This window comes from Macaca fascicularis, chromosome 1, assembly GCF_037993035.2.
Source record: "Macaca fascicularis isolate 582-1 chromosome 1, T2T-MFA8v1.1".
In the NCBI taxonomy this organism is placed as follows: domain Eukaryota; kingdom Metazoa; phylum Chordata; class Mammalia; order Primates; family Cercopithecidae; genus Macaca; species Macaca fascicularis.
In genome coordinates this window covers 30,192,328-30,210,160 of record NC_088375.1, presented here as the reverse complement: position 1 = coordinate 30,210,160, position 17,833 = coordinate 30,192,328, and the positions used below count along the sequence as shown (strand labels likewise).

The 17,833-nt window shown below is 36.6% G+C and overlaps 1 protein-coding gene across 7 annotated transcripts in view; it reads right to left on the bottom strand.

Annotated features, from left to right (window-relative positions):
- Nucleotides 1-17,833, bottom strand: part of SUCO (SUN domain containing ossification factor) — an 81,877-nt gene that overhangs the window by 9,940 nt on the left and 54,104 nt on the right. For 5 of the 7 annotated variants that reach the window (XR_006698295.3, XM_045392837.2, XM_045392840.2 and 2 more), the window contains 6 exons: nucleotides 17,248-17,316; nucleotides 16,377-16,467; nucleotides 12,373-13,536; nucleotides 11,227-11,314; nucleotides 2,695-2,799; nucleotides 341-495 (listed from right to left, as the gene is read on the bottom strand). Coding sequence is in view for 6 of the 7 variants with exons in the window: in XM_045392837.2 (XP_045248772.1) it covers nucleotides 341-495; nucleotides 2,695-2,799; nucleotides 11,227-11,314; nucleotides 12,373-13,536; nucleotides 16,377-16,467; nucleotides 17,248-17,316 (1,672 nt within the window). In the remaining variant the exon portion in view is untranslated. The remainder of the gene's footprint in view (nucleotides 1-340; nucleotides 496-2,694; nucleotides 2,800-11,226; nucleotides 11,315-12,372; nucleotides 13,537-16,376; nucleotides 16,468-17,247; nucleotides 17,317-17,833) is intronic. The other 2 variants (XM_065526182.2, XM_074013157.1) reach the window with 1 other exon arrangement.

The window sequence follows — 17,833 nt, the reverse complement described above, 5'->3', positions numbered from 1 at the left end:
CTAATACAGGTGAAAAAAAATTTTAAAGATCTTTGTCTAAAAGGTATTGTATTAAAATATGTATTCTCTTCTTCCTTTGAATTCCACATTTGAGCATCTTTCTCAACCAAATATTTCAAGGGTTTCATGCACTTACTATTAGTGTTTTCTCTATTATAGTCTACAGAGCCAGGTTAGGCACAGGACCATCTTACTATCCAATGATGTTTTTAATGTTTTGGTTTCAAGATAATCATATAGGGAAAGAAATTACCTGTCTCCCTTTATTTGCTTAAAACTTCTCAAAAATATATAAAGCATAGTAAAAAAATAAAATTGTGAAATATAATGCTGATATTACCTTTTAGGGCTCGGATACTGATTACTTTTAGGAAGTTTTGAAATATAATCTCCATCAAATTGAGAAGTGTTTCGACAACGCTGCATACAAAGCATCAGTCCCAAGACAACACAAAGAACCAAAGATATGACAAGATAGCTTTGTCGATCTGAAACCTGAGATAAGAAGAGGGTTAAATAATAATCATAGGAAATCATATTAGGAAAAATATAAGGGTATCTAAAATTCAAAGGACCAATCATTTTAAGTATATACATATATATATATATATATATATATATTTTTATGAGACAGAGTCTCGCTCTGTCGCCCAGGCTGGAGTGCAGTGGCGCGATCTCCGGCTCGCTGCAAGTTCTGCCTCCCAGGTTCACGCCATTCTCCTGCCTCAGCCTTCCGAGTAGCTGGGACTACCACTGCCCGCTACCACGCCCAGCTAATTTTTTGTATTTTTTTTTAGTAGAGACGGGGTTTCACCGTGTTAGCCAGGATGGTTTTGATCTCCTGACCTCGTGATCCACCCGCCTCGGCCTCCCAAAGTGCTGGGATTACAGGCTTGAGCCACCGCCCCCAGGCCATTTTAAGTATTTTTTTTAAATGTGCTTCAAAGACCAGAAATGCAGGGCATGCTCTTTGAAAATAAACTATGACATTTTAAAAAAATTCTTTGCAGCATTCCAATTCTTTCTATAGGAGTGAAACCTATGGAAAAGTTTTAGAAATAAAACAATAAATATATTTACACCTTTATCCATCTCACCAATTGTTAACATTTCGTCACATTTGGTCTGTCTTTCCATTTACACTATCTACTCCTTAGGGAGAAAAAATAATTGTGCTTTTTACCCAGTCTTTCCCATCTTATAAAAATGAACTATCAACCACCCAGTTATTTAAGCCCACAACTTGGAGATCAACCTTAATTCCTCAAGGCTTATCTTTCTACAACTTAAAAATATTCTGAATTCAGTAAGTTTACACTATTCTCAACTTTTAAAATCCTACTGTAAATCAACACCATCTCATCCAGGTTACTGCAATTACTTTTTTTTTTTTGAGACAGAGCCTTGCTCTGTTGCCCAGGCTGGAATGCAGTGGTGTGACCTTGGCTTACTGCAACCTCTACCTCCCGGGTTCAAGCGATTCTCCTGCCTTGGCCTCCCAAGTTGCTAGGATTACAGGCACATGCCACCACACCGGCTAATTTTCTTGTATTTTTAGTAGAGACGGTGTTTCATCACGTTGGCCAGGCTGGTCTCCAACTCCTGACCGCGAGTGATCTGACTGCCTGGACCTCCTAAAGTGCTGGGATTACAGGCGAAAGCCATCATGCCTGGCCTGCAATTACCTCTTAATTGATTTCCTGTCTGCTTCTGCTCCTGCTGTTCCCCAACAGGCAATTCTCCACAGAGCAACAAATGGAGAGTTTCTCAAAGTGCTAAGCATTAATGACATGATCCATATCACTTCTTAATACTTTCCAATGATACAATCAATGATTCAAATAAAATTCAAACTCTAAATTGTCTACAAAGTCCTACATGACAAGGCCTCTGCCAATATCTTGAACCCATTTCTTAGCTTCACTTCTCTCACTTACTCCGCTCCAGTCATATCAGCTTTCTTTCTGCTCTCAAACACATTACACTGTTTCTACTCTCCAGTCCTTTGCCCTAGTTCTGCTATAAACAGGTTTGTTATCATTCCAGGCAATGTGCGGCTGCTAACTCCTCTTGAGTACTTAGTTGTAATACCACCTCCTGAGATAAGCTCTCCAAGATCACTCTAAAGTAGCATCCCTTACTGCCACCACCCTACACACACACATATTTAATTTTCTTCACAGTATGTATCACTAGGAGAAATTATCATCTATTTATTTATTTACTATATGTATTCTATCCCTCCCCCAGGACGTAAACCCTGTGAGGCCAGGGACTATTACCTACCGTATGCCACAACCTAGGTGTGTACAGCTCACACTTCACATATGCTAGATGCTCAATAAAAAGTTTTTAAATCAATGAAATTTTTGCTTTGTTAAGCAACTTTAAAAGCCGTTTTGAACTGAAAATGAAGTACGTGTTGCTACTATCAATGTTTACAAAAGGCCTGCTAGAAGTTTGATACCTATATTATAGGTATGGCCTAAATTATGAAAGCCATATTTTACAAAAGACTATGATAATGTATTTCCAAAACTTAAAACTTCCATATTCTGGTTTTTTAAAAAGTTCACTACAAATTACAATTTTGTTTGGTCAAAGTTTTAGGTACTATGTTCATGTTAACAAGCCTGACTTTATGACAATCTCTATACATGCACTGGGTCTCATAATACCAGCAGTAACAATTACCTCCCGTTTCAATTCTGCTACTGTTGCTGATAAATTTGAAACAAGCTGTGTCATGTTGGTCAGCTGTGCCTGTAGCAACTGGATGGCTTCAGTTTGCCGCTGATCCTACAATAAAGGAATTTATTTTTCTTTGAATATTAACTACAAACTATTAACGTTAAAAATTGAAATAAAATAATCTAAAAAAACCCCATTAAGTTATTTCAAAACAAATGTATTAATAGGAATCTCAATGAGTAAGTAAACTTTGAAATTTTAGAAATAAAACACTTGAAGTATCTGAGACTGTGTCTAACCCTCCCCAACAAGAATTATTATTTATTTATTTATTTATTTTGCCACTCACTGCTACAATGTAAAATACTGTAAAACAGAAGTTGGTAAATTACTTTTCAAATTAACATGGGTTCTATAAATAAACCAGCATATAACCAGAAATATTTAAAAAGTCACTTAGTGTTTTTAAAGCAAAGCAGTTGGCACAAAGACAAATTGAAAATTTTCTGAAGAATGTTTTTGGTTATAAAGTAGGCTCAAAACCAAGTTTTAAAAATTTCTTTCATAGCATATTATGTTGGAACTTAGGATGGGACACAGTGAAATATCTGTAATTGTTCATCTAACCAATGCTAAAATATCACCGATGAAAGAAATGCATCAAAAATGCCTATCTTTCCATTTGTTTTAGGCAGCACTGAATTTTAGAAACTTTTATAATCAACAAAGATGTCTTGTTTATAATATAATTGGCATGCATACTTTAGGGAATTATACATCACATTCATAGTTATGACTCTGTATTAGGGAGACATAAACTGAAAATTTGAACTTATTAATAAAGTTAGGGAGGAGGAAATGAGGGCAGGAAGAAGTCAAGGAAATATAAAACTCTTTTAGGACCCTATATGAAATATCTACATAACTATTATTCTAGACCTAAGTTTTTCATATTTTGATTCAAAAAAGTTTTAAGTCTCAGCTGTGTACCTGTGTGTGGAGAGGGTGTATAAAACTACAGCAAAAGATTTCACTTACTTCCCTTACTGTGATCCACTATGGTACTTTCTATCCTGCCTCATCTTTCCGAAATGCTAAATGTGACTTTTTAAATTGTTTCTTTTGAATCCTGACTTACCTTTGACTCTGATAAATTCAAGACATTTATAAACATTTAAAGGACAAGCTATTAAAGTTAATATGTTGTTTAACACTTCTAATCAGGATTAACTTCCAATACTATTAATATGCAACTTTGTTGAAAAGTACTTAAGTAAGTCTTTGAGACACAAGACATTGATGTTACATATCAACAAAGAGAAAATACACAGGAGGGGGCATTCGTATTCAAACTAATGAAAGCTAAATAAAACACTATGTTCATGAGTCAGAAGTCTTAATATTAAGATGACAATTATGCAAATTAATCTATAAATTCATCAACACAATCCCAATCAAGATTCAATTTTTTTTGGTAGAGATTAACAAGCTGAGCCCGAAATCCATACAGAAATGCAAAAAACTACTACAGCCAAAACAATCTTGTAAAATAATAAAATTGGAGGACTTAACATTACCTGACTTAAAATGTTAATATGAAGCTACAACAAACATAACATTGTGTTATTACCTTAAAGATAGACAAACAGATCAATAGAACAAAAGCCCAGAAACAGACCCACATATATATGGTTAACTGATTTTTATCAAATGTACAAAGGAAATTCTGTGGAGGAAGGACACTCATTCCAACAAATGATTCTAGAACAAATGGATGTCTATATGCTTTGCTCTTCTGACCTTGACTTTCCAAAAAGAACTTTGATCCATACCCTGTAACACACAAAAGTTAACTCAAAATGAATCATGGGCCTAATATAAAACTAAAACTATTAAGCTTCTAGAAAAAACAAAGGAAAAAATCTTTGTAATTTTGCATTAGGCAAAGATTCATAAAGCAAGAAGAAAACTGATATATTGGGCTTCAACAAATCAAAAGCTTCTGCTCTTCAAACCACACTGTAAAGAGAATAAGAAAACAAGTAATGGATTGGGAGAAAATATTTGCAAAGCGTATCTCCAATTTATAATGCGCCATGAATAGAAGAGTAAGATGCACCTAACAAAACTCTGCAGTATAAGGCCTCCTCACTTCACCATCCCCTAGTCCCAAATAACCTTTTAAAAAAGTATAAAATTTCTTTATTATGTGATAACACACATATCACACTAGAGGTGCAATATTGAAATAGTTCCCTTAAAATCAACAAGATAGGGGAATGGTCATAATTACCAGTCCTATTGCACCACTATATAGCTCTAGCCAAGAGATAGGGAAAAAAAATAAAAAGGTATGACAATCAAAAAGAAGAAACGAAACAAAGCTGTTCTTACTTGCAGTCAATAAGATTATCTACATTAAAAAAAAATGCACACACACACAAAATTTTAGAGTTTAACAAAGTTGCAGGAAAGTCCTCTGCATTTCTACCTAACACACACACACAATGTACTATGAATAATGCTCAAGAAAACTTCCTCAGAAGGTTCCAAGATGGCCGAATAGGAAAGCTCGTCTACAGCTCCCAGCATCAGCGAGGCAGAAGACAGGTGATTTCTGCATTTCCAAGTGAGGTACCAGGTTCATTTCACTGGGGCTTGTTGGACAGTGGGTATAGCCCACAGAGTGTGAGCTGAAGCAGGGCAGGGCATCACCTCACCCAGGAAGCACAAGGGGTTGGGGAATTCCCTTTCCTAGCCAAGGGAAGCTGTGCCAGATGGAACCTGGAAAATCGTGACACTCCCACCCAAATACTGTGCTTTTCCAATGGTCTTAGCAAACGGCACACCAGGAGATTACATCCTGTGCCTGGCTCGGAGGGTCCCATGCCCAGAGAGCTTTGCTCATTGCTAGCACAGCAGTCTGAGATCAAACTGCAAGGCAGTAGCGAGGCTGGGGGAGGGGTGTCCGCCACTGCTGAGGCTTGAGTAGGTAAACAAAGTGGCTGGGAAGTTTGAACTGGGTGGAGCCCACCACAGCTCAAGGATGCCTGCCTGCCTCTGGAGACTCCACCTCTGGGGGCAGGGCATAGCTGAACAAAAGGCAGCAGAAACTTCTGCAGACTTGAATGTCCCTGTCTGACAGCTTTGAAGAGAGTAGTGGTTCTCCCAGCACGGAGTTTGAGATCTGAGAACGGACAGACTGCGCCTCCTCAAGGAGGTTCCTGACCCCCGTGTAGCCTAACTGGGAGACCTACCTCCCAGTAGGGGTCGACTGATACCTCCTATAGCTGGGTGCCCCTCTGAGACAAAGCTTCCAGAGAAAGGATCAGGCAGCAACATTTGCTGTTCTACAATATTTGCTGTTCTGCAGCCTCTGCTGGTGATACCCTGGCAAACACGGTCTGGAGTGGACCTCCAGCAAACTCCAACAGACCTGCAGTTGAGGGTACTGACTGTTAAAGGGAAAACTAACACACAGAAAGGACATCCACACCAAAACCTCATTTGTATGTCACCAACATCAAAGACCAAAGGCAGATAAAACCACAAAGATGGGGAGAAACCAGAGCAGAAAGGCTGAAAATTTTAAAAATCAGAGCCTCTCTTCTCCAAAGAACACAGCTCATCACCAGAACGGAACAAAGCTGGACAGAGAATGACTTTGACAAGTTCACAGAAGTAGGCTTCAGACAATCAGTAATAACAAACTTCTCTGAGTTACAGGAGGATGTTCGAACCCATCGCAAAGAAGCTAAAAATGTTGAAAAAAGATTAGACGAATGGGTAACTAGAATAAACGCATAGAGAAGACTTTACATGACCTCATAGAGCTGAAAACCATGGCACGAGAACTACGTGATGCTTGCACAAGCTTCAGTAGCCAATATCTTGAGAAGAGTAACTCCAAGACACTAACTGTCAGATTCATCAAAGTTGAAATGAAGGAAAAAACGTTCAGGGCAGCCAGAGAAAAAGGTCGGGTACCCACAAAGGGAAGCCCATCAGACTACCAGCGGATCTCTCGGCAGAAACTCTACAAGCCAGAAGAAAGTGGGGGCCAATATAAAGAAAACAATGTTCAACCCAGAATTTAATATCCAGCCAAACTAAGCTTCGTAAGTGAAGGAGAAATAAAATCCTTTACAGACAAGCAAATGCTGAGAGATTTTGTCACCACCCAGGCCTGCCTTACAAGAGCTCCTGAAGGAAGCATTAAACATGGAAAGGAACAACCAGTACCAGCCGCTGCAAAACATGCCAAATTGTAAAGACCATCAATGTCAGGAAGAAACTGCATGAACTAATGAGCAACATAACCAGCTAACATCATTATGACAGGATCAAATTCACATATAACAATATTAACTTCAAATGTAAATGGGCTAAATGTTCCAATTAAAAGACACAGACTGGCAAATTGGATAGTGAAGACCCATCAGTGTGCTATACTCAGGAGACCCATCTCATGTGCAGAGACACACATAGGCTCAAAATAAAAGGATGGAAGAAGATCTACCAAGCAAATGGAAAACTAAAAAAAAAAAGAGCAGGCATTGCAATCCTAGTCTCTGATAAAACAGACTTTAAACCAACAAAGATGAAAAGAGACAAAGAAGGCCATTACATAATGGTAAAGGGATCAATTCAACAAGAAGAGCCAACTATCCTAAATATATATGCACCCAATACAGGAGCACCCAGATTCATAAAGCAAGTCCTTAGAGATCTACAAAGAGACTTAGACTCCCATACAATACTAATGGGAGACTTTAACACCCCACTGTCAATAATGGACAGATCAATAAGACAAAAAGTTAAGAAGGACATCCAGGACTTGAACTCAGCTCTGCACCAAGTGGACCTAATAGACATCTACAGAACTCTCCACCCCAAATCAACAGAATATACATTCTTCTCAGCACCACATCACACTTATTCCAAAATTGACCACATAGTTGGAAGTAAAGCACTCCTCAGCAAATGTAAAAGAACAGAAATTATAACAAACTGTCCCTCGGACCACAGGGCAATCAAACTAGAACTCAGGGTTAAGAAACTCACGCAAAACCACTCAACTACATGCAAACTGAACAACCTGCTCCTGAATGACTACTGGGTACATAACAAAATGAAGGCAGAAATAAAGATGTTCTTTGAAACCAATGAGAACAAAGACACAACATACTAGAATCTCAGGGACACATTTAAAGCAATGTGTGGAGGGAAATTTACAGCACTAAATGCCCACAAGAGAAAGCAGGAAAGATCCAAAATTGACACCCTAACATCACAACTAAAAGAACTAGAGAAGCAAGAGCAAACACAGTCAAAAGCTAGCAAAAGGCAAGAAATAGTAACTAAGATCAGAGCAGAACTGCAGGAGACAGAGACACAAAAAACCCTTCAAAAAAATCAATGAATGCAGGAGCTAGTTTTTTGAAAAGATCAACAAAATTGATAGACAACTCGCAAGACTAACAAAGAAGAAAAGAGAGAAGAATCAAATAGACACAATAAAAAAAGATGTAGGAGTTATCACCACCACTCCCACAGAAATACAAACTACCACCAGAGAATACTTTAAACACCTCTATACAAATAAACCAGAAAATCTAGAAGAAATGGATAAATTTCTGGACACATATGCCCTCCCAAGACCTCCCAAGACTAAACCAGGAAGAAGCTGAATCCCTGAATAGACCAATAACAGGCTCTGAAATTGAGGCAATAATTAATAGCCTACCAGCCACGAATGTCCAGGACCAGAGGAATTCACAGCTGAATTATACCAGAGGTACAAAGAGGAGCTGGTACCATTCCTTCTGAAACTATTCCAATCAATAGAAAAAGAGGGAATCCTCCCTAACTCATTTTATGAGGCCAGCATCATCCTGATACCAAAGCCTGGCAGAGACACAACCAAAAAAGAGAATTTCAGATCAATATTCCTGATAAACATCAATGCGAAAATCCTCAATACTGGCAAATCGAATCCAGCAGCACATCACAAAGCTTATCCACCACGACCAAGTGGGCTTCATCCCTGGGATGCAAGGCTGGTTCAACACACACAAATCAATAAACATAATCCATCATATAAACAGAACCAAAGACAAAAACCACATGATTATCTCAATAGATGCAGAAAAGGCCTTTGACAAAATTCAACAGCCCTTCATGCTAAAAACTCTCAATAAACTAGGTATTGATGGAACGTATCTCAAAATAATAAGAGCTATTTATGACAAACCCACAGCCAATATCATACTGAACAGGCAAAAACTGGAAGCACTCCCTTTGAAAACTGGCACAAGACAGGGATGCCCTCTCTCACCACTCCTATTCAACACAGTATTGGAAGTTCTGGCCAGGGCAATCAGGCAGGAGAAAGAAATAAAAGGTATTCAATTAGAAAAAGAGGAAGTCAAATTGTCCCTGTTTGCAGATGATATGACTATATGTTTAGAAAACCCCATTGTCTCAGCCCAAATCTCCTTAAACTGATGCAACTTCAGCAAAGTCTCAGGATACAAAATCAATGTGCAAAAATCACAAGCATTCCTATACACCAATAATAGACAAACAGAGAGCCAAATCATGAGTGAACTCCCATTCACAATTGCTTCAAAGAGAATAAAAAAGCTAGGAATCCAACTTACAAGGGATGTGAAGGACCTCTTCAAGGAGAACTACAAACAACTGCTCAACGAAATAAGAGGACACAACAAATGGAAGAACATTCCATGCTCATGGATAGGAAGAATCAGTATCATGAAAATGGCCATACTGCCCAAGATAATTTATAGATTCAATGCCATCCCCCTCAAGGTACCAATGACTTTCTTCACAGAACTGGAAAAAACTACTTTAAAGTTCATATGGAACCAAAAAGGAGCCCGCATTGCCAAGACAATCCTAAGCCAAAAGAACAAAGCTGGAGACATCACACTACCTGACTTCAAACTATACTACATGGCTACAGTAACCAAAACAGCATGGTACTGGTACCAAAACAGAGATACAAACCAGTGGAACAGAACAGAGCCCTCAGAAATAATACCACACATCTACAACCATCTGATCTTTGACAAACCTGACAAAAACAAGAAATGGGAAAAGGATTCTCTATCTAATAAATGGTGCTGGCAAAACTGGCTAGCCATATGTAGAAAGCTGAAACTGGATCCCTTCCTTACACCCTATACAAAATTTAATTCAAGATGGATTAAAGACTTAAATGTTAGACCTAAAACCATAAAAACCCTAGAAGAAAACCTAGGCAATACCATTCAGGACATAGGCATGGGCAAGGACTTCATGACTAAAACACCAAAAGCAATGGCAACAAAAGCCAAAATAAATGGGATCTAATTAAACTAAAGAGCTTCTGCACAGCAAAAGAAACTACCATCAGAGTGAACAGGAAACCTACAGAATGGGAGAAAATTTTCACAATCTACCCATCTGACAAAGGGCTAATATCCAGAACCTACAAATAACTTAAATTTACAAGAAAAAAGCAAACAACCCCATCAAAAAGGAGGCAAAGGATATGAACAGACCCTTCTCAAAAGAAGACATTTTTGCAGCCAACAGACACATGAAAAAATGCTCATCATCACTGGCCATCAGAGAAATGCAAATCAAAACCACAATGAGATACCATCTCACACCAGTTAGAATGGCGATTATTAAAAAGTCAGGAAACAACAGGTGCTGGAGAGGATGTGGAGAAATAGGAACACTTTTACACCGTTGGTGGGAGTGTAAAGTAGTTCAACCATTGTGGAAGACAGTGTGGTGATTCCTCAAGGATCTAGAACTAGAAATACCATTTGATCTAGCCATCCCATCACTGGGTATATACCCAAAGGATTATAAATCATGCTGCTATAAAGACACATGCACACGTATGTTTATTGTGGCACTATTCACAATAGCAAAGACGTGGAACCAACCCAAATGTCCACCAATGAGACTGGATTAAGAAAACGTGGCATACATGGAGTACTACACAGTCATAAAAAAGGATGAGTTCATGTCCTTTGCAGGGGCATGCATAAAGCTGGAAACCATCATTCTGAGCAAACTATCACAAGGACGGAAAACCAAACACCGCATGTTCTCACTCATAGGTGGGAACTGAACAATGAGAACATTTGGACACAGGGTGGGGAACATCACACACTGGGGCCTGTCATGGGGTCTAAGGTAAATGATGAGTTAATGTGTGCAGCACACCAACATGGCACATGTATACATATGTAACAAACTTGCACGTTGTGCACATGTACCCTAGAACTTAAAAGTATAATTAAAAAAAAAATAAATAAGAAAGCTTTCTCTAGAGAAGACAATGATGCTAATAGCTATGTAACTTTCCAAACATGACATCATATTAATATAACAGGCTTAAACACCAGCTAGCAGGGGGAAAAAGTGAAACTACAATACTTATCCTTTACCAGTGAGATCCTATAGAATTCAGTGGAAATTTATATAAAAAGTAAGTAAGGGATGAAGACGACTAACCTGCTCCTCTGCTATTCTTGAAGTATTCTGAAGTTTTACAATTGTTTTATTGAAAGCCTTTTGCATTTCTTCCATTTGTTTTCGGTACCTATGGAGTAAGAATTGGTTTAAATTAGCTTTAATTTCTTATTTATTCCACTTAGTAATGGAAACATACTTCTGATTTTGATATATGAGAGAAACCTATTTTTCTTAAAGTGACTCTTATTCAGGCCTATGCAATACAATTCTATGTATCTCTTGCTATGTAAAATTTAGTAATTTCTGTAGTTTCCTTGGGATGAAGATGGAGGTAGGAAAAAGTAAGAGCAGGTATGGGGTAGCTAAGTGGGCATGTCACACATGAACACACACACACGATTAGCCAATTAATTCTATGTATGGATTAGAAAAATTTCCTACTTCAGATATAAGACTGCCTTGGTGACACCTTATTAGTGGCATTTCAATTTCAGAGGTGTAAGAAAAGGTGGTGTTTCAGGAACTCTGGACACTTGTGCCTAGATGTTTGTAAAATGTTGGTAGAGAAGCCCTAAGGACAGACAATGAACACACAAAGGATAAAAAAAGAGTAAACAGTTTTAAAAAGCCACGCCTGGTGTCTTAATGAACTGGCACTCTCTCTGGCACTTAAAAGCAGAAATTATTACAACTAGAACTAGGATGCCGGGACCTGTTTAAAAGAGGGCAAACTGCAAATGTGCCCAGTCATCCAGTTCAGTCCATCCATGTCTTCACTTATCTAAACTCTTAAGCGATATCTGGTTAAATTCCACTAAAACCTTTAAAGTCTCTACATACTATCATTTTTTCCACGAGCTCTCTGGGAATCAGGCAGAAAAAGTGGCTAAAGTTAAGTAACAGAAAAAAGGTGAAAGTGAGTATAGATAATTCAAACTTGTTGTCAGCCTAATAATAAAAGTGGTCTTGTCACTGGGAAGTACTTTTAAAATTAAAAACAAAAAATTCATTAAGTCACTGATCAGCATTCAAGTAGCTTTCTTTCTCTCTCACTAAAATTGTGCTTACTTCTATTACACCATGAGATAATTAAATCCTCTCCTTCTGTAATCACAGGTCATACATACTCTACGCTACTTAACTCACTGTGTGAAGCTGACTGTGCTAATTCATAATAAAGCTTACCTTTGGCTAAGCTCCTCCAGATAGCGACCACTGAGAGACATGTTAACTTCTAAGGCTTTAATACGATTATTAAGTCTCATAAATACTGACTCCTTTTGGTTTGATCCATGTACAAGATTTCCATTAGCATATCCTAGATCTGTAGAATTTTGCAATTCAGCATAAAAATCTGTAGCTGTCCTCTGTAACCCTCTCAAAAGGGCATCTTCTGGAGACTGTTCTTCTTCTTTTACTTCAGGTAATGAAGAAGAATCCACAACAGAAATCAAAGTTTGCTTTGCTGTGTCAGCTACATTCATTTTGGCTTCCCCATCTTCATTGTCGGGTACAGTGGCTGTATTTATTGGTGGCACTATTGTTTCAGACAGCTTTGTGAAAATTTGCATGGAGTTCACATCTTCTTTTATAATATTATCCACTACCTCATTAACTTTATTTGTTTCATAGGTAACAGATGGTTTCTCAATAGAACTAAAGCTCTCAGACTTCTGTTCTGCTTCATTATCAATCTCAACAGAACTCTCTTGGGGAATCACTTGTGACGTTATATGTCCTGCCTCATATTCAACAGATTCAGATACTTCTATTTTAGGCAAGGGATTGATTTCTGGGGTAATATCTAAAAGAAGAGACTGAGAAAGAGTTTGAGAATGGCTTGGTTCAAGTTCAACTGCATCTACAGTGTGATTCACCAAGTCATCTTGGTGCATACTACTACTTAAATCACCAAGAACAACAGTTTCAGCTTCCCTTTCTATATTCTTATTTTCCAATTCTCCACTCAGAGGTTGCAATACCGAAATATCTACTGATTCTGCAGGTAGTAAGGGTGGTTGAGCTGACACAAGATAATCTTTTCCTTTACTCAAAGCAGTTCTGCTGCGCTGCCAATAAAGAGCAACTCTAACTGAACACCATTTATATATGTATTCCGAAAAACTAGAAATACAACAAATTGTGGTCAGTTCACTGCAAAATATTTGTGTCTCTGACTCAAACCAGGGTGATGATTCATCTTCCTGTTCACCGCTGCCCAGAAGCGTCACTGTAGATGGACTTGCCTCTTCTTCCTCCTCTTGAACTAATTGTACAATGGGACTCTCTTTTGGAGTATCTGGTGTTGACAGCTCCATGTCATTTGTGTCTACTTCAGTGGTTACATACCTAGAAATACATACATAATTATAAATCACTTACTTAGAAGTCTAAAGTTGAAATATGTTTAAGAAAAATAAATGTATCCATACATAAGACTAAAGGTTGGAAATACAGAAGAAATATAAGTTGTTTTTGGACAAATTTTCCACCTTCAAAACATTTTTATTATAAAAACAAATACTGCTCAGAAATAACAGAAATACTACAATCAAGTGACTAGCCAGACGACTCAAACCACCATATTTACCATATCAAACTTGCTTTCTTTTAATCTGTTTAAGAATTGTTTCTAAGTGAATACTTCCATTCACTGAATGTATAGTGTACCTTTCCTCTCACAAATATTCACTGAATCTTTACAAGCTTCACTATCCCTCATACATCAGAAAGTAAGTCAACTAAGAGCTAGCTTAATAAGCTAGTTTAAACAAGGTCCAGAGCTAGAACTAAAATCTAGGATTCTTAATACTTATGAGTGCACTTTGTACTTGAATATCGTATTTTCAAAAGGCAGCTAGATTTCTCAAACATAATTTTTCTAAGAATGATTTGAGGAACTCCAATGCAGCATTAAACACACACACACACACACACACACACACACACACACACACCCCTACACACATAGGATTATCTGCTTTAAGGACAAGAAACATATCTCCCTTCTTAAAATAATTTTGCTATCATCTAGGCTAATCTTCTATTATTAAAAGCCAAATACTTAACCACTTTAATAATAATTCTGGCTTATGATATGCTAATAGTGCTGCTATTAAACTACTAGCACCACTATTAATATTCTATCCCATTTTGAGGCTGTGGAGTATGTATGTGGCATACAGGAGAGTGGGGGGATGAAGCTTATGGAGACAGTGTTATAAATTATAATGCCTGTGATTCCTTCCAAGATAAAGATAGTTAATTACTGGGTGTAGCCTTATACACAAAAGGTCCAATATGAAAAAATATGGTAATTTAAATACCAAAAATAATTATGCTCAAACACACATTTTCCCATTCTGAAAAATTACTAAGCATGCCAGGAAATGTCTTCAAATAAACACGAATGTCAAAATAGCAAAGACAGAAGAAAGTAATAAAATAGACAGTATCTATGAGGTAGACTTTCATTTTGGCAGTAAAACAGTAAATGGACCAAATTAAAACATAATTAGACTACACTTTGGGATATTTATAGCCATATATATTTAGTCTCTAATAATATTTCTTACATATTCAAGTAATATATTGCTTTTCTACCAAATAATTTATGACAGTAAAAAGAAGTAATGTTTGAAGAAGGGGAGAGAAAAATTAAATTGAATTTGGTAAAAAATACTGAATATAAATGTTATATACCATCATTATACACTGTAATTAGAAATATACTTTAAAATTTTTTTCTCAAATTCACATGGCAAATCTTACTAAAACCTAGGAAAAGAAAATAAGTTGGCTTTCCATAACTTTAACAGTGACATCCTATCATGGATTCCTTCATTTTCATGCATTTGCTTCAAAAGATTGCTTCAAAAGCATTAAAAAGAATTTAAGACAAACATGAAGAAATATTGAATAAAAAATTATGGAAAGATTATCTATTAAAAATATGGAAAAATAAAAACTGCTACATTGGCCTGTGACTATAGCTTTCAACAAATATTCCTATCTACTTGTGCATATATGTATGTGTATTAAAATGTATACATATATATATAACCAAAGTAGTTTTATTTCGTTTTGAAAAATATGACATAGTGTGTTGTTAACTGAGGAAACCTAGTTACCAAATCAGGAACAGCAATCACAGCTCCACATAATTAGAAACACCAAGAATGTCTCTATCCTCAACAGATTTCTTAGGTCCTTTTAGGAATCAATAACACATATGCTATATTTTCTCTCTAATCACCCAATAAATATCTCCAGTAATTTTCAGGATTAACACAGGATAATATAATTTTCTCACTATGCCTTTCAAAGCATCAAAATCTCATTTTTGAAAGAGTATAGTTCTCAGGAATTGCAGTTCAAAGCATACCCACTGCAGGTCTCATTACATACTATCTTGAACTAAGCGGTTCATATTCAAATATCTTATACTCTTAAGTAGAGTTGTTCTAAGATAAAGGACTTGCAAAGTTGTGTAGGGAGTGTATCTAATGAAATATATATAAATTAAGTCTACAATAACTACCTGATTATCCAAATCATTATAAGCTTATTATTTATTATAGATAAGAAGTAGAGGTACCAAAAAAGTAACCACCTCTGGCAAAAAGACAAAAAATGAGTATATATTATATCTATTACCTATTTAGCTATATCCCTGCCCAAAGTGTCCCCACTGCAACCTGGGGAAAGGCCTACATGATTCAGAGAAATGAAACAGTTAAGAGCTTGCTGTGTGGCAAACACATTATTCAAGAACCACTGCTCTACGTATTTTGGTAGTTTCTAGGGATACCACAGATCAATGCTTTTAAACTTGAACTTAATTAAAAAAAAAAAGGGGGGGCTTTAAAATTTGTCTTCAAGCCTATACTTGCAGAGTAAGGTCAACTATTTGCAATATGGAGAAGAGTCACTGTTGTGAATAATGAAAGTTATATATAATACCCCCTCAAAAAAAAAGTTTGATCTGAATTATATTCCCAATATGCATGTACACTAATGGGAAGAAGCAACTCAAAGATTTTCTAAGTGGCCACAGAATGTCTATCCTATGATTCAGAGCTCTCTACAGGTAATCATTTCATACACAAATCACAAGTTCCTTTTTTTATACTAATATACTTAACCCTGCATTGCAATAAAATTCTATTTAATATCACATTATAACTTACGCAGGAGATGGAACAGGAGTTGAAACAGGAGTTGATTCAGGCATTTTAGGTGCAGCTGTGGCAGTGGCATTCTCAGATATACTTTTATTTCCTATTTTAAGAAAGATGCCCAATGTTGAGTTCAATTTTAAAAGCTGTACCATGAAAATATTTTACTAAAACAAATAAATTTCTTGGAAGAGAAGAAAAAAGCCAATTGGTTTGCTACTGCAGACTTTTCTTAAAAAATCAAAGTTCTTTTAGGAAGAAATGATCATATAAGATCACGACAAGTAATATATATTGTTTCTCAATTTCTCAGATAATTAAATCAAGTCAGATGACTATGAATGTTGTGTAATCTTATGTGATTAATATGCCTTCTAGATACTGAAAGAGTTGTTGAAGAGAATGAGAAGAAATAAATGAGTCATTTTTTAAATGTTCACTTGGATCTAAGCATTTTTTAAAAAACAAAAAGGCAAGACTGTTTCTTCTTGCCAATAATATTCTTATTTGCCACTCTCTAAGGAAAAGATGGCTTTGTAAAATCAAGTAGCTATTTAACACATGAAAGAAAAATATACTTGAAGTGCCATTAGGACGTCAAAATCTCAGCAAAGATATAAGGAATAAAATCATTGCTATTAATATTAGAGCCAGAAGTCAAAAAGCAAATTCGTAAGTTTTATATAGACAGTATCCTTTTATAAAAAAGAACGTGTGAAATTCAAATAAACAATGAATAATAAAGATTGGTAAGTTCCTCTGAATTATTTCTATATTTCTAAACGTAAAAAATCAAATTTTCTTAACTCATTACTTGATTTTCCTAAACATAAGGACCCCTGGAGTACCAGCTATTTAAAAGACTCATAAAATGATTAGGTACCTTCTGTCAGGTCTTCAGTTTTTGCTCCCAGAATATTAGCAGCAATATTCACCATATTTAGAATGGCATCTAAAACAAAATTCAATCAGAAAAAATACCAAATACCTAAATATTCTAATATAAATTAATATCAGATAGTCAAAAAATCATTTAGAATGATCTTTTGCATTTTTTGACTGGTTACTTTTGTATTCACCTCACAACTAAAGTCCAATATAGGACACAAATAAATTTTAGCCAAAAGTGTAAAGCATGTATCTAAATTTTTATGTTCAAAAGGAATTTTATATTTAAATACAGTTTTCTTTTTGAAGACGGAGTCTCGCTCTGTCGCCCAGGCTGGAGTACAATGGAGCAATCTCGACTCACTGCAACCTCTGCCTCCCAGGTTCAAGCAATTCCCCTGCCTCAGCCTCCCGAGTAGCTGGGACTACAGGCACATGCCACCACGCCCAGCTAATATTTTGCATTTTAGTAGAGACAGGGTTTCACTGTGTTGCTCAGGCTGGTCTCGAATTCCCGAGCTCAGGAAATCTGCCCACCTCAGCCTCTCAAAGTGCTAGGATTACAGCTGTGAGCCACTGCG